Source organism: Pogona vitticeps, chromosome 6, assembly GCF_051106095.1.
Source record: "Pogona vitticeps strain Pit_001003342236 chromosome 6, PviZW2.1, whole genome shotgun sequence".
Taxonomy (NCBI): domain Eukaryota; kingdom Metazoa; phylum Chordata; class Lepidosauria; order Squamata; family Agamidae; genus Pogona; species Pogona vitticeps.
In genome coordinates this window covers 119,823,525-119,851,375 of record NC_135788.1, presented here as the reverse complement: position 1 = coordinate 119,851,375, position 27,851 = coordinate 119,823,525, and the positions used below count along the sequence as shown (strand labels likewise).

Below are 27,851 nucleotides of genomic sequence, written 5' to 3'. Positions count from 1 at the left end.
GGACAGCATGAGCCTTTTCAGTTTAGCCTTTTTGTTTATTATATCTAAGCTGGAGATCCACAGCAGGGTGCTAAGCTTCCCAAGAGGTGGATGCTTTACTACAAGTCAGTGTTGATTTCCTCATGAGTGCTAGCCCCTCCAAGATGCCTATGGTATTTTCAGTGTGCAGTCTTTGAGTGCTGATTTACAGGGCTGAAAATGGCTAAAGTGTTTTTCTGCCATGATCCTACGTAATAAAAATTCATGTGGGGAAGAATCTTGTAAAGTAGATATTTTATTGCTTGCAGGAGGAAACTGTTGAGCCTATGAGCCAGGTATTTTGTTTTCTTTATACTTCGCAGTTATTTGCAAATCGTGGTCCTCAAGGTATTCAGCTGGTATTCTCACCATTCTGCGCCCTTAAGTTGGCTGTAGGGCTGCTTAGAGTTGGAGTTTATAAGAAGATCTGTAGGACCCTCTTTTGGGACATTCCTGCGTTAATAGATTGCCATAAGGATCCCTGCAAGATGTAAGTTTCAGGAGGTACAAACTGTCGTTACATAAATAAATGTTTGGTCATGTTCTCTTGTGACATCTTGATCTCCCCGGGGGCATGGGGTGCCTAAAATGGACACAGGGCTGCATGTATCAAAGATGTATTGAGAGAAGGTACATGTTAGGGGCATGAAATGTCATGGTTTGACTTCAGAATTGATGTTGCCTTGAGAGAAAACTTGTACGGGTGATTTTCCTCAAATACCCTCCCAGGTTTACCTGTGCTTGTGATCTTGAGTATTATGACAGTGATCAATAACTAGTTCTGTGCGGAAAGATGCTGGCATCTCTGGGATAGTCAGATATGAGATGGATGTGGATGTGATGATATTTTCCACTGTATTTCCCCCAAATTTATTTCAGGTTATACCAAGGTTTGCACAGTTTTGTAGCCCTTGACTAATTTGATTCAGAGGTGTTTTGGACTCAAGAGTGAGCTGAATATTCTGTGAATGAGAATGTCCAGATATTGGAGCTTCTTGGCTGCTGAAAGTTTCTGAGAAATAGAAATGGTACAGAAATGGAAATAAATAAAATGAATGAATGAATAAAATAAATAAATAAATAAATAATTTTTATCCTTCCACCCAAGTAGATTAGAAGTACTGACTTTGCAACAGAAGAAAGATAAGTGTTGGATGCAAGCGCCAAGCAGGGGCAACAGGGGAAGGTGGAGGCAAATTGACACAGAAGATAGATAAACAAGCCAACCAAGATTGTGGTTGGAAAACACCCATCCGCTAATGGAAGAAGAGGTTCCGGCAACACTAGACAGATCATGCAGAAGTGTTTTTAAAACTGCAGCCCATTCTTCAATGTTTCAAGCACAGTCCAGGGAGGATCATTTGAATCTGATCCATGAAAGTTTGTGTTCTGATAACGCTTGGAGCTAGCTTTTCCAGGCCACCTTTTTCTCTGGGTCATGTTCTCCTTTCAAATATGTTGTTTCTCCTCCCTTCCACTTCTGGGAGACAGGAAGGCCTGTGTGATCAAGGGAGGAAGCCTTCGTGCCCTGACCTCACCCGCCTGCTTTGGAACATAGATCTGTTGGCCATGCGTGCCAGCAGTGCCCCCCGTGCCAGCTGGTGCCCTTCTAGTCTAGATTTGTAGCTGTGTAACTGGCTGGAAGACAACCATTCTGTTTCCAGCCGCTGGCTAGAGATGGCAGCTGGTTGCCGAGCTATTTTTGAAAACGTGATGGCTTCGTTCTTCCTTTCGTCCTATCATGCCCACCTCTTGAGAAACCATGGTTTAGAAAAGCCCGTTTTCCAGTTAACCCAGCATTGCTTTTTGAAGACAAACCATCACATGGAACTGCCTTGTAAATCTTTCCCCGTTCTCAATGGAACTGCTGTGTTTTTTTCTTCAGCCACCCCTGTCCCCGCATGACTGTTTTTACCGTGATGATTAAGATTTCTCACTAATGGAAATGGCTGTTATGTTCCTCCATTAACCGGCACAGATAAAAGGCGCAGTTCTTTTCTCTCTCTCTTTCTTTCCAAACGAGTCGTCCATTTCTTTTTGCATTAAACTGAAATGCATAAACATGGTCGTGCAAGTAATGGCAAATTCTGAGCTCGGTTGGTCTTTCTGTAATTTGTAGTTATGGCTACACATCTACATTCCTTTCCCCCCTACCCCCACTTCCTTTCCGAGATCCTTTGTTAGCCTTATATAATATATATTTTCAAGGTAGGGAGTAGAAATATCACGTGTGTGGAAAATTCTAGTTGATTGCCTGCCAAATATAAGAATCGTCTGCGCATGTGTGCCAATATTATGATTAGGAAAAGGGGGGTAGAGGGGGGAACAAGAATGCCTGGAAGAAGTAGGAAGGAAAAAAAGATTGATAGATGGATTAGAAATTGACAAGAGTTGCAGGGGAGGGGTGTCTGATAAGCATGCCCTGATGTATTTCCCCCCCCCTCGTATTTGTCAATTCCATCCCATCAGAAGCGGAAGGAAGGCGGCGTTGTATGAGGGCAATGCAACAAGGTGAATCAGCTTGGAGGATTCGGAGATAAATGTTGTATTGTCAGAAAGAGCTAGGATTGTACCAGATGCAAAATGTAACCAGATCAGAAAGGGAAAGGGAGAAGTGGGAAGCAGGTTGGGTGGGTGGGTGGGAGATGAGAGGGCTGGATGGTGGCTATTGCACCAATATCCATTTCTCTGAAAGGATTTGGTAATTGAACGGTGGGTGGGGAGATTTTGGAAGGGAGTAAGATTTTGGCTGCATTTGCAAGATGTAAAAAAAAATCCATGAAAAAGAAAGTGGCTCAATGGGGATAAGGATTGTGTTGCAATGAACATCCCATGTCAACACACCTCAGTCTGAGAGGCTGTGTGTGGCGGAGGACCCACTTCTTGGTTGGTTCAACCTGGACCTTGTTTGTGCACCTGTGGTTGTTGTTGTTTTTCTTTAATTCAGGCCATTAAAATTAGGAGGTCGGCTGGGGAACATGTATTTTTGTGCCCTGTTTTGAAGGGGAGATCTGACCAGCGGCTGGATGGTCTTTGAAATGTGGCAGGCGTGCCTGCATTGTGTGAGTTGTCTGATCTCAGATACTTGAGAGGGAGGGGGGAAGGGGTGGGTGTGGGGTGGGGAACAGATCTCAACCGAGGAGGTGGAGTTGGGCTGACACAGTGTCAACCTCTGTATGCCGAGTGCTTCCCCACGGGCCAGATATAGCTGTTTGAGCGACTCCCAGGACTATTTTTGAGCATGGCACAGCTTTAAAGGGAGGCCAGATCAGACACGAGTGGGGAAAAATTGGCTGGCCTACAAGACGCCTCTGAGTTTCTGATGCCGGGCGGTTGGGGAGAGAAGGGGCTTCGATGTGCACCGCAGTGCGTGCCACCTTGAAAGGCAAGCCGGACAGGCGCTCTGTTTACCCATAAAGAGGGGATGCCCTGCTATTCCCACGCATGCTGGCTTTCTCTGTAGTCAGTGTGTTTAATCTTTGACCCAGAGGAACCTCCCCACCCCCCACGGGAGCACGAGAGGGCAGTTTAGCTTCCTGCAGCCCCGTTTAGCCTGCGACCTCTCTGCCGAGCTGCTGGCGCAGGGAGCCAATTAGTGCCAGCTGTGATTTATACAGTCGTTTGTGTCCTGTGGCTGGCGGGGTGGGTGGGAGGGTGAAGGGGAAGGAGCGTAGAGGGGCCAGGAGGTAAGACCCGACACGGCACACTGCCTTGTCGGTCATCTGCCAGACGTTGGTTGGGTGGTGGTGGTGCTGACGACTTCTGGCTCCCTGCCGTTGAACTCTCCAGCTGGAAGGTAATGTTTTCCTCTCTGTCCTGGCTGTGCTGCTGTTACTGCTGACGAGGACTTCTGTCTGCCTCCATCGGAATGCCTTTGTCACCCAGATTCTAAAAATACTCGGACAAGTGGTTGTCCAGCCAGAGGTTTTTTAACCTTTGGCATGCCAGATGTTTTGGCCATCAGCTGCCAGAATCCCTGACCGCTGGCCACGCCGGCTGGGACTTCTAAGAGTTGAAAGGCAGAACATCTGGAGGACCCCCCAGAGACTGAGGATTATTGTGGCTCTTGTGATGGGACAGATCCTACGTACGAGTCTAATAATGTCTGAGGTGACTCTCGAGGGTGCCGAGGGAGCCCAAGCATCTTGGACGGTGGTTATGAATGTTCTTGATGAGGATGCTGGTAGTTGTAGTGGAAAAGACAAACTTTTTCTGTCCGTGTTAGGAAGAGCCCCCGTGACTCAGGCCAGAGGCCTGTTCTCCTAGTGGCCTTAGCTGTTGCCCTGGGGAGCCTATAGAGATAAAGAGGACGTGACCACAAAATCAGCCTCCTGCTAGTGTTTCCTAGCACTTGATAACATGGTGGCCCCCTCCCTCTCTTTCGATGGAGAGAATATCCACCATTAGGGGCAGTCCTTGGTAGCCCTCTCTTCACGAATTTGTCCAGTTTGAATGGGCAGCCGTCCTTACATCTGGTGCCAGTGAAATCCCACAGTTTTAACCATCTGCTGTGTGAAGCCTATCCTTTTATCTGTCTTGAATTTCCTACCATCCATCTTCAGTGGACGAACCCGGGCTCAAGTCTGGGAAAGGTTTCTCCTCACCACCATGAGTTTAAACATGCCTCTGGCATCTGTCACTTTGTTCGCCTTTTTTCCTAACCTACACTGCCTTAAATGTTGTAATGTTTCTTCCTCAAAGGATAGTTTCGGCCCTTGCTTGCTGCGTCCGCCCTTTTCTGCACCTTTCTGAACTTTACAGTGTTTTTTGTCAGGTGTGAGGAGACTGAAACTGTATTGCGAGTGTTGTCACATTGTGTGTAGTGCCATTATGATCGTGGCTGTTTACTTTTGGTTTATTCTCTAATTTAAGCCAACATTGGAAGAACACTTAGTTTTCTTTATAGGAGACATTACAGTAGATCAAGATTTTCATCAGGTTATCCACTGTAACCTCAGGGTCCCTTTCTGGGTCAGCCTTTGGCAGCTTTAGTCAACTAAATATCCACCCCTGCTCTTTTTTCTTTCTGGTCTTGGCTTTTTAAAAAAAGAATCTGGTTAATCTGTAAGCAGAACATTGACTTCCAACCCACTGGAGTAGCCCATGCTTGTAGCTTTCTAGTATGTACGCAAGCTTGTAAATTTTTTGTTTCTGTATCTAGCACTTTACAATCGCTCACTTTGAATCTCATATGCCATTTAATGCCCATGTCCCCAGTTTTGAGCGATTCGTTTCCCAGCACTTTGTTTTTCTCCTAGCCATCCTATATAATTTGATGCCATCAGGAAAGCTGGGCTTCCTCACCACTCATTGGCACCAGCTTTAGCTTTGGGATATTTATAAACTGGGTGGATAAAAATCAATGATTTAAAAAATTGATTTAAATCACTGTTTAAAACATGATTTAAACTTTTTTTTTTTGAAAATTCAATTTTTTAAAATGTTAATAAAAATGCAGATTTAAAAAAAATTTAAATCATGATTTAGATCAAATCCACCCTGCTTATGAAACAAATGAAAAAAGTCTCAGTCTGTGTACAGGACCCTGAGAGACCTCGCTGCTCGTATTCCTCCATTGCAAAGACTGGCCATACTCTCTGCTTCTGGTTCTTCAATCAGTTTTCAATCCATAAAAGGGGCTTGGATGTGAAATAGCTAAGAGTACACAATTTCTGAGGCTTCTAGATAGTTTCACAGGCTTCACCTTGTCTCCAGAACAAGCCACTATTAGATGGGAACCAGTGTTATGTGGTGAACTGGGGAAACATAAATTCAGATTCCTGCTGGGCTGTTTATTTTATGTGCTAATTCAATTTAATAGGAAAATTGGCTGGGTCATTTAGGTACACTCAGGTAATCCAGCCTGCAAAACATTTAGGGCATAATACGTTAAAACCAGCTGTGAAGTTCTTTGGGTGGTATCAAGCCATTTTACATGTTATATAAAATGAGGAGGTAGAACTCTGAAACGTGCCACTTCTCACACCTTGTTTCCCCTAAAATAAGACCTAACCTGAAAATTAGCCCTAGTATGATTTTTCAGGATGCTCATCATATAAGCCCTACCCTAAAAATAAGCCCCAGTTAAGAGAAACCCCCGCCCTCCACCCTTGTGCAGCAACTAGAATAAGATGACATGACTGTATTTGAATAAACATAGATTGTTGTAAATGAAAAAAAAAAAATAAATCATCCCCTAAAAATAAGCCCTAATGCGGTTTTTGGAGCAAAAATTAATATAAGACCCTGTCTTATTTTCGGGAAAACAGGGTATTTATTATATTTCTGACTGCTTTGCCATGTAACAATTCAGCACACGTCTATTAACATATTAACCTTTTCCTGATACACTGCATGCAAGAAGTTGACCTCTTTCCTTTTAACGTTGGGGAGTACTGAAAACTATGGCCGCTGACCTGGAGTCAAAAGCAACTGCCTTTCCTTTATTAAGTTTGATCAGGCAGCTAAAATGAATGTAATATTCTCTAAGTACCAATGAAACTTTGAGGAGGACATTTTCTTCTCTGTAAAAATGGGGATAATTTTTACTCAGATATTGGATGGAAAATTAGCTTATCCTTTGCATTACTGGAAACAAAAGATCTACACCTCTTGATAGTTCTCTGGCTATCATTATCTTAAAGGAATTGGTCTAATTATGAATGAATGAATGAATGAATGAATGAATGAATGAATGAATGAATGAATGAATGAATGAATGAATGAATGAATGAAATAAAAGCAGAGGCTTTTTCAGCGCTTATATCACCTGTCCTGCCATCTTGCCTTTTAAAATTAATTTTAATTATTCTGACATCTTTTGTGTATGTGGATGTTTATTTTCGGTTTTTGTTTAATTATTATGTTCCTATTTCTTAAATTGTTGTTTGTTTTATCATTTTGTGAACTGCACAGAGTGGTCTTGGTAGCCAGATATGCAGTATAGAAGTTGAATGAATGAACGAATGAATGAATTCCTGTTTTAAGTCTGTGAATGAATGAATGTACAGTATTAATTAATTCCTATTTTAAGTCTGTGATTGTGGGTCATTGGAAATACTGGCTGAAAGTTTCAGCCTGTAAAAAACCCCTGAAAATTTTAACTGTTTATGCAAGAAAGGGTATTTCCAGTTCTTGAAGTCATTATTTTCCATTTGAAGTAAGTAGGCTAATTCATGACCATGAATGGGTGAAAGTTTGTGAAGATAGGGTGATTTAATCTCATCTGCAGTTTTTTGTTTGTTTGTTTAAACTGGAGTAAGAACAGGAAGCTAAAACTTCCTGTTTTAGATGGGCCAGGGTCTCTCCTCACCAAAAGACACATCAAGCTGTCTCTATAGTCACCAGATGGTTTGAGTAGAAAGATATCTTGCCCTGAAGCTTTGGAATGCTCATCCCTGCTTAGATCACAAGCTGACTGATTTTTCCACAATAAATGAATTATTCATCCATTCATTTAGTATTATTTGTAGTCAGCCTTTCTTCTGATGAGGAGGTCCAAGGCAGCTTACACTGTTAAAAACTAATAAAATTAGAAATGCAGTAAATCACTCATTAAAAAACAATTCAACTATAATAATATTTTAAAAAAATACAGTATAAAAAGTGGTTGAAGTGATGAGTCTTTAGCAGTCAGTGGGAAGGATGAAAGGGAGAGGGCTGATCTAATCTCCCCGGAAGGTGCATTTTAGAACCTGGGAGCAGCCACAGAGAAGGCCTTCTCTCGTGTCCTTGTCAGACGTGCCAGTGATGGGAATTCGACTGAGAGAAGAGCCTCTGAAGATCTTAAGGGCCAGGAAGACTCACCTGAGGAGATAACAGTCCTTCAGATACAGTTGGAAATGCTCCTCAGAGTCTGAGAGACTCTTCACCTGTGTTTCAAATCTGCAGGGATCTCTAAAGAAGGAAAGGAGGAATGTTTGATCCAGCTGTACTAGTATAAATTGAATTACTATACATTTATTTGTTGCCTTGCTGATATTTTCCTCCATGGAATTGGATTCGTGTCCCTGGAGGCTCCTGAGATGTTCCATCAGCGTTGCTTCCCTTCATACCTTTTTGTGAACTCACAATGAGGAACTGATGTTCTGAGGCTCTTTGTATAGCGAAGACCCATGTGCCATGAAGACGAATCTTAGAAATCCAAACTACTTGTCTGTTGTGGGTTTTGTAATGGTGGATGTAGGATGACAGTGGCAAGTAGAGCCGTTGGGGTGTCTTTTGAAAGAATGGTTTGAGCGGCAGGCAGGCAGGCAGGGCACTCCATGGGACAGTAATGGTTGCACAGGATTTCGCCATCTGCAAAATACTTAATCCCATTCTTAATTTACTCGTGCAGCCACAGACCTGAGAATCATTCTGGGTTTTTAAATTTCATTCAGCGGCCCATTCACCAAAGGACAATTGCATTCACTGACCATGGCAGTTTGGCCCTCCAGTTGAGTTGCTAAGTCCAAGACCTTAAAGCTAAGCCTATCTCATCTTGGGGTTACAAGGATCAACGTGGGGGGCCTGTATGAGCTTGTGAAGTGAAAGTGCTCCCTAAATGTTTGCCGTGGAATTACCTTGCCAAACTCATTATACAAGATCGGGAGCTTTTGGGTTTGACTTGTAATGTTCCCAAGTTTTCCTGATATTTGTTCCATCTCTTTCTTTATAAGGAAAAATAAGGAAAGAGCGAGCGAGCGAGCGAGAGGTGGGATAGGTGTACAGTGCCTTTTGATACAGCATTAGTTGACCTCTATCTAAGAGCCCCCTAGATTAGGTTATGATAGTGGTTCCCAACTTTGGGTCCCCAGAGGTTCTTGGACGACAACTTCTAGAAATCCTGGCCAGCACCACAGCTCATGGGTTGTGGGGGAAGGCTTCTGGGAGTTTTATCCAAGAACCTCTTAACCTCGTGAACCACCGGGTTAAGCTATGCCTGTGATAGTTTGCCACATGAATGTCATGATGGGGTAGAGATTTGAAAGAGTATCGCTGCTTTATTTGCAGGAGGTTAGACCTAAAAGACTTCCAGCCTCCTTCCATCTAGGAAGCGACCTCTGCGGGCTAATCTTGAATCTCTGTTCCTTTCCTTTTCCTTTCCCCAGTCAAAAGGCTCTTGGGTTTAGGCAGAGGATGGGTTGTCCAGAGCTGAATGAAGCATAACGAGAGCTTATTCAGCCCAGGGTCGGTCAGATGGCGAAGGCAACCTGACGTATTGTTCCTTCCAATTTGGAAAAAAAAGGGTTTTCCAAGCATTGATGCTTGGTGGGGTTATGTCCTGCATTAATCTCAGCCAGGTTAGTGGCAAGGTTCCCCCGTCTCCTTCTCCGCCCGCCTTGTCTGGCAAGACAAGAGAAATCGCTCAAGGGGGCAGAGTGGCTCTGGAGCGTCTAATTACCACTGAGCTGGCTGTCCTGTGATATTAACGAGTCGGCGGTGTGTGTAGCCTCTGCGTGCAGCTCGTGGTAGATAGAGCCTTCCTCTGCGCACCGAGGGAGCAGGAGGTTGAAAAGCTGTCGGAGAAAATGCAGAGGATTAATGGTCCCTCCTCTGTCTTAATATACTGGAGTAATTTCAGTTGATGCTGGCGGAGTCGCTTCTGATTTACAGCGAGTGTGAACAAGAAGGGAGTTGGCCCGGGTGACTCCCATTAAGGAGTTATGCCTCGTTGCTACACCTGCTGCACAGTTGAGTGTCTGTGACCATCCACCCCCAGCTTGCCTTGGGGAGGGGGTTCGTAGCCTTCCCCATCCCTAAGGCTTGGAGCAGGTTATAGCCCCCAAATACTGTATGTTACAATGCTTCTGGAAAGCATTTAGGTTTTGGCATGTCTCCACATCTCTGTTCACTGGGGCTGGCTGGCGGGTGTGAGATTGGGCAGATGGGACATCTCTATTTGCCCTCGCCTGCTGTAGGAGGTATTTGAGCAGACATGTCAGGTTGGGTAAAGTTGCCATCCCAGAATGCCTTTTCTCAGTTTGTTTTCTGCCTGGCTACGTACTTGTATTGGAATGATTTTATGGAGCTCTGGTTTAACAAATACGTACCTGCTATCATTTTAATGTTACATTCATACTAAGGTATCATCTGCCACGGATGAGGACTTGAGTTGCGTGACTCGCTGTCAGGTCAGATTTAAGTCGCACCGGTGACTCGACACACAAACCCCTCCCCTTTTTTTCTGGGGGGAAAAGCTTGTTTTTCATAGGGATGCAGACTTGGGACCCAGGACTTGGGACCATAGACTCGTCCCCAAAGGTTTGCCAGCGTCCCTGTTGTGTGCTATTTTAATATTGTGTTAATAACTTGAAATTTTGTTATGTTTTATAGCATAAGTAAGCTGCCTTGCCATTGTGTATGTATCTCAAAAGAGTAGGTCGAAAGGCTTTATAACAGCCACAAGACTGGTGCCAATAAATGTTTTTAGCTTACAGCCATTCTAGCTATTATGCCATAGAAACTTCCAGCTCCTTGTGCTAAAAGGCCGAGCCCTTTCTTGCCCCTCTTTCTGGCTTCAAGTGGCTTTTGCAGCCGAAAGAGCCAAGGTCTTTGTGGACGTTCCTTTGAGGACTGTAATCTGTGCCCTGGAACTGTCTTGGGATTGTCAGAACAGATGGCTGCTCTTCTGACAGCCGGAGGGAGTTGAAACGAAACAAAACAGTAGTAATGGCCTTTTTTTTTTTTCCAAAGCAAAGAAACCGTCAGCCTTTCTAGATACAGCTGACCACAGGGGAACTCCAAAAGCCCACACGGCTTTGCCTAGCATGGTCCTTTGAGCGCAGTGGTGAGACCAGCTGGAAGAGAGGATTTGGAGGCGGCCATGAGAGAGAGAATAATTGTTTCCATATGCTAGTGTGCTTAGAAGGACCGTTGTCCAGAAGTGGCAAAGCAGATGAGTGAACTCCTTCCCGTTCTCTCTTGTTTTCAATCTTTTTCCCCCCCCACCCCTATATTTCAGACGAGGAGGAGGAAGAGCTGTGCAACTTAGAAAGCCCACTTGTCGTCAAGAAGAAGAAACGAGGACCCAAAAAACAGAAAGAGAACAAGCCGGGGAAGCCAAGAAAGCGCAAAAAATTAGTGAGTTACAGGAATATCGCCTTATCCTTCTTTGTTTCCGCAAGTGAGGGTGGCAGTGGAGTGAAACATTACTTTTTTTGGACGATAGCTTTTGTCAAACCCCAGCCAGGGCGGTCGCTGGCCAGTTTCAAGCCTGCCTCATGTCACTGGAGCTTTATTGCTTTTTGGTGGAAGGGGATGTTTGGAGCTGATGTAGCCACCACGGCAGTGGCGAAAGTGATCTTAACCGTATTTCAGAGATAGCCGGTTGGCACTCAGAAGCTCCCTTCCCAACCCTCTCGTGCAGGAGAGCCGATCAGGGTTGGAATGAGAAGGGAGCAAAAAGCCAAACCAGCCCTAGAGCTTGGATCAGGCCCAGGAGCTTCACAGCCCCCCCCCCAAAAAAAAACTTGGCTAGGTTTTATTGCTGCAGCTCCTTTGTGGTCCACTGATAGAAGAATGCCAAGGGCTTATGTGTAACTAGGGCGGGACAAGAGCCAAAAGCTGGGCTGCTGATGTTCTTCCTGTTCCTTTTGAATGAAAAGAGGTTGGTTTTCTGTGCCACTCTGCTTTGTACCAGTCTGAGAAATTCTTCTCCCTGTCAATGGTCTCCTTTTCCCTCGGGGCGTCTGCTTTGTAGTGGAACACTTTGCCAGGGGGCATTTTGCAGAATCACCTCTTGAAGGTTTCCTCTTTGTTTCCTGGGGAGGGGCTGGGGGGGGGGGAAACCCTTGCTCAGGCTCTTTATTATGCCCTAATCAACAGATGGCCCTTGTCCTGGGCTGGGGCTTCTCTGAGCCCAGCAGGAATGCTGGTTGTTAATTAATGCTAATGATCTCATTGCTGTGCACTCCCCTTCTCCCTTTCTCTTGGCAGGTTAGCGAGGATGAGTTCGAGTCAGACAGAGAGGAGTATCGGGCTAAATCGGAGAGTGGCGGCAGTGACTATGGAGGCCTTGGAAAGAAGAAGCGAAGGAAGCATCGGGAGAAGAAAGAGAAAAAGACGAAAAGGAGGAAAAAGTCGGAAGAAGATGGAGTGCAAAAGCCAAAGGTAGGGGAGACCCCGGAGCCTGGGGTGATGAGAGTACCTTTGTTCTGGGGCACAGCCACTGCCCCCCTATCCCCTTCAGTATTTGGGTTCAGATTGAAGGAGCAGAATTACAGTTTTTTGTGCGGCTTGTGCCCTAGGCAGGGCTGGCTCAGAAGGGAGAACGACCAAAAAACCAGGCCTTTTTCTCATCCAGCCCTTGTCAAAGAGGCCCAGAGACCTAAACCACAGGGCTATCCCCCAGAAGTGCCTTGTTTCTGCTGCTGCTGCCATACGTACTTGCTGGAGATACCCAGCAGAATTTACAGGCAAATCCCCCCCTCCCCGGCTTGTTCTTCCTCACAGCATCAATTCTTGCCCCTTTGGGGCATGGCTCCTGCAGCTGCAGTGGAGTCTAACAAGTGGTGGCCTTCTGCCTCCGTATCCAGTCAGTTGGAGGAGGACCACGTTTTTTCCCAGCTGCTTGTGAGATTCCTCCATATTTATCAGGGAGCCTCACAAAATGCCAGTCTTCCTTTGGGATAATGCCACTGCCCTTGTATAGGTAGAGTAGGGGAGCGCTGGTGCTCCAGCAGCTGTGAGGTTTGGATATACCGAACGTGGTGCTGTATTTTTTTGAGGTGTGCTTTGCTTTGGCTGTGTTTCTTTCCAGCGATGTTCTTCTTCTGTCCCCGGATTCCTCTCTGGCCTTGGTAGTAGTAGTGTGGTGGGGAGCTTGTTGCCTCAGTCTGCATGCCTTGAGCCCTCTTTGGCCCCTTAGGCTTGTTCTGGTTGTCCCAGTTGCTCCTTCTACAACTCCCCCGTGCCTTCCACAGGATTCTGTTCTCCAAAGAAAGAACTCATTTTGCCTCTGGAAGCTGTGACAACTGATAGTTTTTGGAGTAGCTTCCCCTTCTGATGCCCTGCAGGCCACTCAGAGAAGGTGGAACTGGACTTCTGGCTAACTTTAGTCTCGTTGTTTTGCCAATTTTTCTTTTGCATTTTGAGGGCTGCTGTAACCTGGGATGAGTCCCAGAGGCTTCGAGTCCCTCGGCCTGTGGAATCCGCCTGCCTCTGCCCTCGAAATCTTTAAAAGCCCTGAATGTTTTATGTCCCTTTGAAGGTGGAGCAGAAATCGTCTGCTCAGCTGCTCATGACTTGGGGCCTGGAAGACGTGGACCATGTCTTCACCGAGGAGGATTATCACACCCTGACAAATTACAAAGCTTTCAGCCAGTTTATGAGGTGAGATCTCTGCCATGTGTCTGGGTCCAGGGAAGGAGAGGGGGAATAGTGGGTTTAAAATGTGTCCCTTTTTTTAAAGGGGAAAAATATATATATCCCCGTTCAATGTTTGGAGCTTTAGGCTTTCTGCCTATGCATTTATGCAGACAATTATGAATTGGTTTTCTAGAAAAAGTTCTTCCAAGGTCATAAGCATGGTTGTAAAAAAAATTTTTTTACGGTTTGGCTGTGCTATTCAGGTGGGTCCCATATTACTTGCACACTCTTTAAATACAGGAATATGTTTTCCCCTCCGGCTTCTTGCCACAAGGAAAATTGTATTCGGTGGTGTCAGGAGAGACTACCCCAAGATCTTCGAGCATTTTGGAGACCTTTTCTCTGGAGAGGAGCCCTCCTGCCTTAGGCTCCAGTTTGTCTCTGGGAGGGTTATGTACGACGGTGAATGGCTTGTCAAATTGAAATACCAGGTTGTACAGTATAAGGAAAGGCCTCTCTTCAGAGGCTGCGCCGCGAATGGCATGTGGTGTCAGGGACAGGAAAACCCGCATGTTCAGCAGAGGTGCCGAGTGGCTGCTCATGGCTCTTAGCAAGCTCCCAGCCTTGTTAAACGCAAGGATTGGAACACACACCAAACCACTCGGCGTCTGCCTCCACAGACCTGCGGGCTCATCTGGCTGCGAGCCTGTGACGAGGCTGAGCTCCTGTCAGTGACAGGGAAGCCGCCAGTGGCCTTGGCAGCCTCCACCGCATCTCCCTGCTTTGGCTTGGCGGGCTGAGGCACCATCGACCGCCAACCACTTTCCGTGACCAACGGCAGGAATCCGACATGGACCCTTGTGGGCTCTCGAGGCCACCTGGGCCTCGCCAGTTTTAATCAAGGCCGTGCGTCTGTGCCAGGTGCTCGAGGGAACGGGCCGCCTGTGGGGCTGGAGGGGTAGTAAAGCTCTCCGCCGGATCCTAATTAGCTCTAAACGGTTTGGCAACAGCCCATACCTGAGGCAGCTTGCCTTCTTCCCCTGCTACTGGCTTTGCAATGCATTGTTGCTGCTGCTGCTCCTACTCCTGCGACCAGCCAAAGTGTTCCCTCAGGACCATCAAGCTGGAACGCCGGCTGGGGAAGCCCTTTGGAGGCTCCCTGAGGGCTTAAAGATCCCCTGCTGTGCCTCAGGGACCAGTTGAGTTGCTGAGACACAATCGGGAGCCTTAGAATCCAGAGAGGGGCTCTTCGGATGTTACGGGTATGGTTTCTACCCTACAGAGTGAAATTCCTTTTTTAAAAATCTCCATCCCTATCAGTAACCATAACCCTCCCAGCACCCTCATGAAGTCTGTCTGCATGAATGAGAATTCCTGTTTAAGGCCAGGCATTGACTTCCATGGCAAAGCCCCAAGGCTTGACCGGAGTGTCTGTTCTCCACAGAGCCTCACCTGGACCAAAAATGGTGTCGTAGTAGAAGCACATATGGCTCTCTCTTTCTCTCTCTCTTTCTCTCTCTTTCTCTCTCTCTCTCACACACACAGAACATCCTCTCCTGGTCAATCCTAGCATCCCCTGGGTAGGATAGGAGGGGGAGGGAGCCCCTTTTCTGTCCCCCCCCCCCGTGTTTGGTTTGGCTGCTTCTGTGGTTGGCTCAAGAGTGCAGTTGACAACTCCCGAAGTCAGGGTCAGGAGTCGGAGAGAAGCGAAGAAAACCACAAGGGTGGATGGCAACCTGAGGCTGATCTGGAGGGAGGGAGAAACAGCTGATGAGTAAGAATCAAAAGGAAAGGTGGCATGTTCAGGGGAAATGAAGAGAACGGGAGGTTGAGCACAAAATATTCTGAAATATTTTCTGTGAAGAGCTGGAAATCTTGGAGGGCTGTTGTTGTTTAGTCGTTAAGTCTTGTCCAACTCTTCGTGACCCCATGGACCAGAGCACGCCAAGCCCTCCTGTCTTCCACTGCCTCCCAGAGTTGGGTCAAATTTATGTTGGTCGCTTCGATGACCCTATCCAGCCATCTCGTCCCCTGTCATCCCTTTCTCCTCTTGCCTTCACACTTTCCCAGCATCAGGGTCTTTTCCAAGGAGTCTTCTCTTCTCATGAGATGGCCAAAGGATTGGAGCCTCAGCTTCAGGATCTGTCCTTCCAGGGAGCACTCAGGGTGGATTTCCTTCAGAACGGATAGGTTTGTTCTCTTTGCAGTCCAGGGGACTCTCAGGAGTCCCCTCCAGTGCCACAATTAGAAAGCATCCATTCTTCGTCGGTCAGCCTTCTTTATGGTCCAGCTCTCACTTCCATACACAGCTACTGGAAAAACCATAGCTTTGACTATGCGGACATTTGTGGGCAAAGTGATGTCTCTGCTTTTTAAGATGCTGTCAAGGTTTGTCATTGCTTTCCTCCCAAGAAGCAGGCGTCTTTTAATTTCGTGGCTGCTGTCCCCATCTGCAGTGATCAGGGAGCCCAAAGAAGTTAAATCTGTCACTGCCTCCATATCTTCCCCTTCTATTTGCCAGGAGGTGATGGGACCAGTGGCCATGATCTTGGTTTTTTTTATGTTGAGCTTCAGACCATTTTTTGCGCTGTCCTCTTTCATCCTCATTAAAAGGTTCTTTACAGTGGACCCTCTACTTACAGAATTAATCTGTATTGGAATGGTGGCTGCAGGTCGAAAAGTCTGTAGGTCGAGTCTCCATTGACCTACAATGCATTGAAAACCGATTAATCCCGTAACTGGCCGTTTTTGTTCCATTTTTGTTCCATTTTGAGTTTTTTCTGGTCTGTAGGTCGATTCTCAGGCTGCAAGTCGAACCTAAATTTTGCAGCCAGAGAAGTCTGTAACTCGAAAAGTCTGTAAGTCAAGCCGTCTGTAAGTCGAGGGTCCACTGTAATTCCTCCTCACTTTCTGCCATGGAAACTGTGATTCGGGCTGAAAGTTTGTGTCCCTGAAAAATCAAAGACTTCTCTGTAGGATGAAAGCAGAAATACACTTTTTCCCCAGCCCCCCCCCCCCATGAGACTGTAATATTATACCCCATCCATCTCTGCTTTTGGCTTTGTCTCTTCCCCCACCCTCCAGGGCCTCCTTTCCTCTTGGTATCTGCTTTTAATATTCTGCCTCTTCTTGCCTTCTTTTCTCTGGATGTACAGTGGCTCCCATATGGAGTAGCAAGTTAACAGGCTGGGCCTTCTCTTTATCTCCTCCTTTTACTTGCTTCTGCCTCCCCATTTCCCTCTCCCTGCCCACATTCCTTGTTACTTTGCCTCTGCATGCAAGGCACAGCAGACCTGCTGGTGCTGCTGCTTTGTTTTGTTCAGGCCCGTCTTTGTCTCGGGAGCCCCGCCTATCTCTGGAAAGGATTTAGCAAGGAAATAAATTCAGGCTCCCTCCCCCCACCCCGCCCTGCTCTTGGATGCTTGCTCTCTCTCCCCTCCCTTTTAAAGTAAAAGCTCATATTTCTTTAATAGCACCCTTTAATCGTCTGCGGTGCATTATGGGTTGTGACGGCCATCAATAATTAAGAAGTACTGTAGTCGAGATGAGATCATAGCATGGTTCTCCACTGCTGATTCCTGATTGGCTTTGTTCTGATGATTCTCTAGATCTGTGCTTGCCAACCTTGGGTTGCCAGAGGTTGTCAGACTGCAACTCCCAGAAGCCCTTGCCAGCACAACTGGTGGTGAAGGCTTTTGGGGTTTGTAGTCCAAGAATGTCTGGGGACCCGAGGTTGGGAACCACCGCTCTAGAGCCCAGCTTTGAACAGGGAGAATGTGTCATGGAGTCAGGGGCACTGTTCTGCTGCTCCTCTTCCTCTCACCTGCCAGGTGGTTCCTATTGTCGTTTGTCATGGTGCCTAGTAGAGCAGGCAAGATGTTTGGTTTGCAAATTCACTTTAAATCAGTGGCTCTCAGCCTGGGGTGTCCCAGATGTTATTGGACTGCAGACTCCAGCACAGCGGGTGGTGAAGGCTTGGGGGGTGGGTGGAACTGCAGGCCAAGAACACCTGGGGGACCCCGGATTAGGAACCCTTGTGGCTTTAAATCATAGTTTTGGGGTTAGCCATCACTGTAGATTGTCCAACTTGGGCTTTATGGTTTGGAAGAAGAGGGAAAGGACGGCCTGGGCCTAGGGCTGGGCCGGAAAGGAGCGCAGCTTGGAAGATCGTTGGAACAGAGTTGTCGCTTTACTTCCCTTTTGTTTTGAAGTTTGTCGCTGCTACTCTGGAGACTTAAGGATAAGAAACTTTGCCAAATAGCACTAGCAAGCTCCTGCATAAAAGTGCCTTAGCTGAGGTAGGCAAGGATGATCTTTCTGTTGCTAGCAGAGAAGAGACAAGAGGATCTCTTAAAAGCATATTCAGGCCTTTGGGGTTTTTTTTTTTTTTAGGTGGGAATGACAAAGGAGACAGCTGGATTCCACCAGAGTGCCCCCCCCCCTTCCCTGTACCTTCTGGGGATGAATGGGCCATTCATCATGAGCAAGCATGTGGCATCACTCCCAGGTTGAAACCCAACACTTTGCTGCTGGGGGACACCATGTAGAACAGTCAGGGCAGATGCTGGGCAGATAGGAAGGTGGAAGGACCTCTGGCAAGAGAGGCAGCTAGCACCTTCCTGAATGTTCGGATTTCCAGAGGAGGGATCCCTGTGGGTTGATCTTCTCCTTTGGCCTTGCCACATAAGTGGAAGAGAAAGTGGGTTATGTAGATAGGTTTTGGCATCTTGAGAAGTGTGCCTTTGGATTTTCACAGCTTTTCATAGCTTTGGGATGGTTTTGTTGTTGTTGTGTTGTTTTAGCTATGATTGAAGTCTCCTCCCCGGGTGGGTCAGGTGGAGGTGAGCGTGACTGCAGGGCCCCCGCCCGTTGTCCGGCACAGTGGTGTCAGTTACAACAGATCTGTTGAGACAGACTTATTCATGGGTTGGGTTTTTCATCAGCAAAATCACTTACTACCTTTCATAGAATAAAATAGAACTAATTGAGTGGGAAAGGGCTTATAAGGCCATCGAGTCGAACTCCCTGCTTGAGGCAGGAATCTCAATCAAAGCAGATCAGACAGAGGGTGGTCTAAATTTCTTTCAAATGCCACTCCAGTGTTGAAGCGCTCACCACCTCCCAAAGTCATGGGTTCCATTGTCATACTGCTCCTAATAAGAAGTTTTTTCCTGATATACAACCAAAATCGGACTTTGATTTAACTTGAGCCCATTATTACATGCCCTGCACCCTGGGATGATTGAGAACGGATCCTGGCCCACCTCTGTACGACTCTCTTTACTGTGTTTTTACTCAGAACAGCCCCACAGTTGTAGACTGTGAGGCTCATGTCATGCAGGTGTGGGGAAGACAGGTTTACATGGTCAGCGAGTCTTGGCAGAATCGGGGCTTGAGTAGGGCTGGGGACTTGTGTGCACGGCCACCCATTCATAAAAATTCAGATGGGTGTCCGTGGCTCGAAGGTACAAAGGCTACGAGCATCTGCCGGGAAGAGTCCCAGAGGTCCTCGTAGATTCGGGTCCCAGCTGAGGTCAGCCGTCAGTCTGCTGGTTACTGGCGCTGTGCGGTGACAGCAGATGAAGTGTTGAGGCTGGTCGGGGCAGCGAGATCAAGAAGACACAGCATCTGCAGTGAGGATTATTGCGGATGATGGATGTTTTGTGCTTCAGGGCTCTTGGCTGGCGGATGGGGAGTGAACAAGGGGAAGGGGAGGGCCGAACACGGTCACCGCCAGCCCTGTATGGCAAGGCTGTGCTTTGTTCCAGCGAGTTTCAGTCTTGGCCTCTGTCAGATGAAACAGAGCGCTGGCTGGCTCCAGTTTGGCAGCCTTTGTCTTCCCTAGAGACTAGTAAGAGCCAAGAAGGGTATAATCCTTGCCCTGCTGAACTACTCGTTACTCTTGGGGGAAGGGCAGGATCTGTAATGCTTTGGCTCTCAGTAAGGAGGATACCTACTTCTCCATTAGCCTCATGTCCTCGCCCTAAAATCCTTCTCCCCTGTCTCCTGTGGCTTGCAATGAACATTTTCAGAGCTAAAAGGGCTTGGTACTACCCCCACCCGCCCCCCCCCCTTTTTTTCTTTCTTCTCCTTCAGCCGTTTGTTTTGAATCTCCGATGCACTACCCCACTCTTTATTTTGGAACCTCCACTTCTGTGGGTTTTTAAAAAAATCAACTAGAGGTGCTTGTTGGACTCATCCTGGGGCATTAAGTGGGGCAAGGGCTTCTGCCCCTTGTTCTGAAGTGGAACAAAGGGGGAACCTGTGGGTGGTGGGAGGCCAGGACTCCCCATTATCCGGGAAGGGATTTCTTGTGAGTAGTGGTAAAAGTCCCAGGACCCCGGGGGGGGGGAATATTGGAGGAGAATCATGACCCGTCTAGCAGGTGGAGCAAGGGAGAGCACGCCGAGAGCCCCATATTGTCAAGGCATTTTCTTCCCTCAACGCCAAAAGGGTTGGTGGGTGGGGGGCTTTGGCCGTTGTGCCAAAGAAACCTGAGCTGCCGTTTTGTCGCTTCCTCCCACCTTCCAGGCCTCTTATTGCCAAAAAGAATCCCAAGATCCCGATGTCCAAAATGATGACCATCATGGGAGCCAAATGGCGGGAGTTCAGCGCCAACAACCCCTTCAAAGGCTCCACGGCCGCTGTGGCTGCTGCGGCTGCCGCGGCAGCCGCCGCTGTGGCCGAGCAGGTGTCGGCGGCCGTGTCGGCTGTCACCGCCTCACCCGAGCCACAGCCGCCCCCTTCGCTGCAGCCGCCTCCTCAGCCTCTTCCGATCCGCAAAGCCAAAACCAAAGAAGGCAAAGGTGGGTCCTCCCGGGAGCTCTCGGGCTGTTCTGGAAAGAGTGGGGGCAGGCAGGGCGGCCGGCTTGACCGTCTCCAGTTTTTCAGGAGAAACGTGGCTGATCTAGACCCGGTCGAGATGGTGGCTCTTAACGTCTCCTGCTTCTGCACACTGGACTCTGTTCTTTTCAAGAAACACCAGCTTTTGGTCCTCCCCAGTTATTTCCCCAGGACCTTTCCCCCTCTTTCCAAAGGGTGGGGGGGGGGGTGGAGTGGGGGGTGGGCTACAGCACAAAAGGAAAGCAGCCAGGAGCTTTGGGCTCTTGGCATCCGGTCAGGAGAGGATGATGCCAGGGGGTCTTTTGCCAAGGTTTGCCATCTGCTTTGCTGCTTTACGGCTTCACAGAAGCCTTACCTATTTCTCTTTCACAAACGAAGCCCACCCCCCAGGCGTGTGAGTCCCTCTGACGGCTTCCTTGTTTTCCCACCCAAGGTCCCGGTCACAAGAAGAGGAGCAAGAGCCCTCGCATCCCAGAGATGAAGCGGAAGATGAAGGGGAAGAAGATGGCGCCTCTGAAGATCAAGCTGGGCATGATTGGAGGAAAGCGCAAAAAGAGCAGCTCAGTAAGCGCCCCCCTCCCTTCCCTTGGTGTTGCTGTTGTTGTTGCTGTTGTGTGAATGTTTACCCTGGGCTCGCTCAGAAAAGGAAGACCTTAATGGCTGGGTGTTTCCTAAATAAGTAGGCAGGGCTGAAGGACAGTGTGCATATTAATCGGAAGAAAAGGTTGCAGATTAGGTGCCAAAGCGACCCACCGTATTTTTCCGTGTATAAGACTATACTTTTGTCTAAAATCTTTAGACAAAAAATGGAGGGCCGTCTTATACACGGGAGTAAGCTGAGGAGAGAACAAAAACAAGTGGAGGGGAAAGCAGGGATCAAAGCGATCCTGCAGTGCTTTGATCCCTTTCCCCCTACGCTTGCTAAGCCCCAATTACTTTTCTTAATTTTGGATTAGAAAAGTAGTGGCGTCTTATACACGGGGGCGTCTTATACACGGAAAATACGGTAATTTATGTGATCCCGGTTATTTATTTATTTATTTTTATTTTATTAGATTTATACCCTGCTCATCTAGGCAGGGAAGAGACAGGAGCCTGATTCCCTCCAAGTTTGCCTCCCTTGGCCTTCCAGCATCAGAGATTTTATCAAGTGTTGCCTTGGCTGCACACCTTCCCGTTTGTCTCTTCAGTGGTCAGGATCCCACCCTGGCTTGCAGACATGAGATTTTTCTTATGAATTGTGGTTGTGAAGTAGACTAGACTCTCCTTCGTGCATGGTGTGAGTGTGGATACGCTTGTTGTTTATTAACATCAGCTCCCTTTCCTCTCTCCCACCCTTACCTTTTTCCTTGTAACACAGAATGGCGTCTCTTTACTAAGAGACAACGGTATTCAGTCCCCTCGCCCCAGCCCCTGGGCTCTAACTGAGCAGGGCTACCTTGCCAATGGCCCTTTCCCCTTTTCCCTGCTTGCTGTTTGGGGCAAATTGTACCTTTGGGTGGCAAACCCCATCCCGTTTCTTCCCTGCAACCGTTTCCTCTCCTGTCATTCCCTCTCATCTGTGCCTTCTGTCGGGGCCTTTCCTAATGGAGGGCCGCTTCGGTTATGTACAGCATTTATTTCAGAGCGACGAGGTGGGAGAGCCCGAGGAAGAATCTGACCTTGACAACTCCAGCGTCCACAGCTCCTCGGTGCGCTCAGACAGTTCAGGGAGGGTCAAGAAACTCAAGCGGGGTAGGCCTGGGCGGAAAAAGAAGAAAGGTGAGCCAGAGATGTTGTGTCACGGTGCTGCGGGTGGGGCCCTTTCGTCACATGGAAAGCAGTCTCTGCCTTTGGCAGGGTTCCCCTTTTCATAGAATCATAGAGTTAGAAGTGGCCCTATAAGGCCATGGAGTCCAACCCCCTGTTCAGGGCAGGAATCCCAGTCAAATCAGATCTGATCGATGGCTGCGTGAATTGCTCTTGGAGGCCTCCAGAGTTGGAGCACTTCTCCACCTCCTGAGGTCGTTGGTTCCGTTGTCATGCTGCTCTAACAGTTAGAAAGTTTTTTTTTTTCCTGATACTCAGCTGAAATCCAGCTTCCTGTAACTTGAGCCCATGGTTGCATGTCCTGCACTCTGGGATGATTGAGAACAGATCCTTTTATCAGACAGCAAGGGAAAGCAGAGGCTTTGCACACACACACCCCCATTTAGGTCCTGAGGGACAAAACACCCTTTGTTGCTCAGCTCAGATGTTCTGAGAGTTTTGTCTGTGCTCCTCCTCCCCCCATCTCGCTTTTGCTGGGCATGCCCTGGGCTGCCACAGGTGAGCAGAGAAGAGTGTATTCCACCCACCTTTGTGTTTCTGGACAACATTAGCTAGGCTCATAATGTGATAGGAACTGGAGCCTATTGCTTGATCGGTTCTTTTCAGCTACCTAAACTCCACAAGTGAAACTATCGAGAGATAGAATACTAGTGGCCATGTCTCTTCTCCTTCCATGCCCACCTCCCGGCCATTGTCCCTTCTTTGGGACAAGTGTCAGATGCAGTTGGCTTGAAATCCTTCCGTTCCCCAAGCTCGGGCGGCTGGTGACTTTACCTCCCAGCCTGAGACCGGCCCGGCCTCAAGAGAGCAGAGTTGTCAGCTGCAATAGGGTCCAGAGCGAAGGACATGTCCTGACGCCATTCTCCTTTCTCCCCACTTCCCGGCCCCTCCGGCAGTTGCTGGCGAAGAAGAGGCAGACGGCTACGAGACAGACCACCAAGACTACTGTGAGGTGTGTCAGCAGGGCGGGGAGATCATCCTCTGCGACTCATGTCCCAGAGCTTATCACCTGGTGTGCCTGGATCCGGAGCTAGACAAGGCCCCCGAGGGCAAGTGGAGCTGCCCCCACTGTGTAAGCTGCTCACCTTTCTTGCTTGCTCTCTCTGCACACTAGCACCCCCTGTATGCCCATTTCCCGGGAAGGAGCTAAGCCTGCCGTAGCCCCTGCTCTGACATCGGCTCTGGCTGCCGTTCCGCAGAGGGGGTCCAGAATTCTGTGGGGTTTTTTTAAAAAATGGGGGTGGGGGGGGAAAGGAGACAACGTCTAAGAGGTCAATATCAGAAGACTTAGATCCTGCAACTCTTGTAGTTATTAATTCACAGCCTCTTCTACCCCTCAAAGTCCTTCTCTTGGTTTGTTGCTCTTGACATAGTGCTTGGGTTAGGGTGGGTGGAAGGAGAGGGATTTTTGGGGGGTGCTGTGTGCATAGGGACAAGGAGACAGGGGCTGGGGTTCAGTAGAAGGACAACAATTTGTCCGCTCAGGTGCCTTGCGGTTTCCAAAATTCTGCCAAGCCTTGATAATATTCCTGTACATGAGGGCTAAACGTTACTTCTTCAGGCAGAAGAAATTGAGTCAGTCTGCCAATCTTGGTGTCCGGAACCATATTCTGCTTTTATAGCTTTGTCTATTTCTGGATCTTTTAGAAGAATCTGGAGTTTCCACCCTTGAGAGCAACTCTAAATTTCTTAAACCGTACACAGAGTTAGAACTGCTCTTTTTGCACATGATTTGTTTCCCCTTAACTGAGAAGTTAGAGTGTGTAAAAAAAAAAATACAAAGGCCCAGGTATCTGGAAATCATTGCCTCTTGACTTCTGTGCCTTGAGGCTCTTGAGCGCCACTACCCGCATGACCCCGTATATCATAATCCAGCTCTCTCTCTCTCCCTCTTTCGGTGACGCCATGGCCCTGGCCTGTAGGAAAAGGAAGGGGTGCAGTGGGAGCCCAAGGAGGAGGAAGAGGACTACGAAGGGGAGATGGAGGAGGGCGAGAAGGAGGAAGAGGATGATCACATGGAGTACTGTCGCGTCTGCAAGGACGGTGGGGAGCTCTTGTGCTGTGACGCCTGCATCTCCTCCTACCACATCCACTGCCTCAACCCACCGCTTCCCGAGATCCCGAATGGCGAGTGGTTGTGTCCCCGCTGCACGGTGAGGGGGTTGGGAGACTGGGTGGGGTGGTCAGGGGGCTGGAACTGGGGAGAAAAGGGGGTGGGTGGGTGGTGCCTTGTGGGAGGGGGGGACAGGCAGAGGAAGCCAGGCCCGTTTTGAAGGTTCCTACGTTGGGAGTGAAGGCACGGGGTCTGTTGAGGGCAAGAAGGGATGGAGGGCTGGGCCAGCTCCTTGTGTCCCCAACAGCTTCTCTTTCCCACCCTCAGTGTCCTATGCTAAAAGGCCGCGTGCAGAAGATCCTCCACTGGCGATGGGGGGAGCCCCCCACCTCCGTGGCCATCCCCCAGCCGTCGGATGGCAACTCCGAGGAGCTCCCCCCCAAGACGATGCAGGGGCGTTCGGAGCGCGAATTCTTCGTCAAGTGGGTCGGATTGTCATACTGGCACTGCTCCTGGATCAAGGAACTGCAGGTACACATTTTTGGTGAAGCTGGGCGATTTGGGACTTAGGATGGTGGCTGGAGAGGTCTTGCCTCTTCCCACCACCCCAAGGGGTGATTACCAGCGGTGCGGGAAACTGGTGTGTGGGATTCCCCTGTCGCCGTTGCATAGGCAGAGTTTGGAGTGATTGGGCTGGGGGAGGCTTTTTCTTTTTGGGAAGGGCTCCTTGTTAAGATGGCAACTGCCCCAAATCTAGTCGCTTAGCCTAGCAAATCACACTGGGAGGAGGCTCGTTGGATCAGTGAGGTTTGGGTGAGTCAACTCCTCCGTAGGTTCCCTTGATTGAGATGGGCTTCTCTTCACTGGAGCTTTAGCGTTACAGAATTTTAGAAGAAGTAGCCGTGTTAGGCTACTGTATGTGAGAATATCAGGCAAAAACAAAAGAAAAATTTAAAAATAGAGACCAAAAATGTGATGTTTGAGGAAGTGGGCTTGATCCACAAGAGCTCACATTAAAAAAACGCAGTTCGTCTTGGAGGTGCCACAACGTTTTTTAAGTCTTTTTTTATTTTTATTTTGTTTTTAGCATCGTAGGTCGCAGTTAGAATAGGCCCTCTTGAATCCATGGGACTCGCTGTATCCCTATTAGTTCAGTAGGCCTATTTTAGCGTGATGTGCTATGCTAAGCAACCAAATTTTGTGTGTACCTCATGGATGTAAGTTGCTTTTCAGCTCAGTGTTGATAACTTGTCAGGGAAATGGGCGTATAACACTTCAGGCCTCTGAAGAAGTGGCTACAGTCTACGGAAAGCTTGTGCCCTGGTGAATTTTTAACCATAGGTTCCTGGTTTTTGCCTGCAGAAGGCAAACAGGGCCCCTCCTCTGGGAAGTCGACATAATATCTGCAGGCAGGCAGTCTGAGCTGTTGTCCCACTCGGTCTTGCTTTTTGTTCTTGTGTAAATGATTTTTAAAGCACTCTTCCTGCAACCGTAAGCCAGTCTTTGTTGCCAGCCCCCTTCTGTCCCAGGGCTGTTGCTGTTTCCCCATGTGCTGTTCTGCTTGTGGAGGTTGCCAGCGATGGAGTCCACCCGTGTGGGAGGCCTGGGCGGTGGTGGGGCTACGACACGGGAGATGGTGCAGTGGGCAAAAAGGCATCACAGGGCACCTGCCTTGGAAAGCTGGGAAAGGCTCAGCACTTCGACAGGTTACTTTTCTGGACAGCCTTTTCCTGTGGCTGTATTTATGAGAAGGGTGCCTGGGAAGCGTGCTCTGGAAAAATAGCTTTTCCACGCTCTAGAAAGACTTTTGCATATGATATGGAAGAACCGTAGCCAGTGGCCTGATGCTGTAGGAAGTCATTTCACATCAAAAAGTGGGTTCCTCTTTGTGGTCTCTGTGGTGACTCTTCTGTGGCTCTTTCCTGCACTCGTGCAGTTTTGCTATCCTCCAGACCTGAACGTTAGCATTTGGGTGGGAGTCACGCATGACGTGGTCTCCTTTTCTTTGTGATCTCAGGTCTAGAGAGTTCACCAGTTCATCCCGGCTTGTTTACTGGCCGAACAGGTGTTTAGTGCTGCCCAGCCCCGCCTCCTTTGGCAGGCGGCCACTCTCTGTGGGTGGCCACCAGAGGAGGTAGGGCTGGGAAGTGCCAACCCCCCTCCCCCCGGTTCGGCTGATACACAAACCGGGATGAATCACTGAACTGGCAGTTTGTGCCCATCTCTACCCAGGAGCAACCGTTTTGGAGCACCCTTCCCATGGCAGGCCCTTTTCTCATTCCCCACCTACCCCCAATGGCCTGCCTGTCTTTGTTTTCTTAGTCCGTATAGGATGTTTTTGTTCGTTTGGAATCATACTAGAATTGTTCCTTCTGCTTTTCGACAGACAGACACATCATCCACATCTCCCAGATAAAGGGGTTTTATGACCCCCAGAGCTGGTTTTCAAAGGAAAACTAGTACGCCTTGAGGTGGTAGAAACTGTTTTCTGACTGGTGAACACGCTTTTAAGTGTCTACTTTGCTTGGGAGAGAAGCGCTCTTAGCTCAGCCTTTTCCAGCCTCGTCAAGCTCTAAGGGGTGCGAGGGGTGCGAGGAGGGCTGTCAAACCTTTTGTGGGAAACTCTTGTGTTTTGCTTCTGAGGAGGGCTCTCCCAGTCATAGTCTTCTTTAGCTGCTGTACTGATCTATTGATGCCCACACCTTTGTCCGAAACCTTTGTAATCCCTGGATGGATCTGTATCCTTTCATCTCTTCTTCAGAACTGAAAGCTCTGTTAGTACCAAGCAGAGCTCTCGGGTCCGGAAGGACTAGCTGTTAAGATTTCGGGGCATGCCTGTGGCACTGTAGTCATCAGAACCAAAAAAGAAATCAAAGACTGGAGGACACAGAACTTCTCACTCAGCCTGCCCTAGCCCCTGTGACTGTGGAAGAGCCAGGGGCGGGGGGGGGACTTCCTCAGCCAGCTTGAGGCCAGGGGGGGCCAACGACAGGAGGCCTGCTTTTCAGCTTTGGTTCGTCCCTCAGTTGCAAAGTGCACAGGGCAGATACCCCGGGGTTTCCGCAGTAAGCAGCTCTCATAAGAACCAGCAACGGGAGGAATCAGAACCCTGACCTCGCCTTATTGAATGAAGCTCGTCGGTTGGAGAATACCATCCTCCTCTGACTCCCGCCAGAGATATCAACTATTGTAGAAGCTGAAGAGAAGGCAGTACCTTGGAAGTCATGAACCACTGCATGAGCTAGGCTTCAAGAATCTGTAGAGAATCTCCCAGCATCACAGCGTAGCTGTTAACGACCATTCCTGTTATTGCCAGGAAAGTGGGACTTTTCTAATGGTGGATCTGTTCAGTTGCAGTTTCTCATTAGTTGAAGCCCCGATTGTATCTGCCCGGGCCCCCCTCATTCTTGTGCATTTCTGAAAAGGGCTTCAGAATGCTTGCGCTGTTCTGTTCCCTGCCCATGAATGGTGCATTTCTTTATTTAAAATACTTGTACCCCACCTTTCTCCTAAAAAAGGACTTGCAGCTGTTGCTTTGGCCCAGAGAGCAAGAGAACTTTGCACCCTATGGATGGGTTACCCATGAACAAAGTGATCCTCAGACTACATCACTCACACTATCAGCTTATGCTGAGCATACCTTACACTGTTTAGACTGCTTAGATATCTGATGAGCACTCTCTTTCAGTATCATGCATTCAGCTTCATTTTGGAAAACAGGATGCTTTTTAAAATGTATTATTCTGGGCTCCACTCAGCACTTAGCAAAATGGGTCATCAGAACTGTTACATGTAACTGGCCCCTTGGCTAAATGCCCTCCATGTATGTTTCTACACA

General features: G+C 48.3%; 1 protein-coding gene across 1 annotated transcript in view; it reads left to right on the top strand.

Annotated features, from left to right (window-relative positions):
- CHD3 (chromodomain helicase DNA binding protein 3) overlaps positions 1-27,851 on the top strand; it is a 66,237-nt gene that overhangs the window by 4,549 nt on the left and 33,837 nt on the right. Inside the window, 9 exon segments of the mRNA XM_072977148.2 lie at positions 10,964-11,082; positions 11,938-12,111; positions 13,211-13,332; positions 19,840-20,114; positions 20,585-20,715; positions 21,765-21,912; positions 22,857-23,032; positions 23,883-24,113; positions 24,341-24,544. Of these exon segments, the coding sequence (XP_072833249.2) occupies positions 10,964-11,082; positions 11,938-12,111; positions 13,211-13,332; positions 19,840-20,114; positions 20,585-20,715; positions 21,765-21,912; positions 22,857-23,032; positions 23,883-24,113; positions 24,341-24,544 (1,580 nt within the window).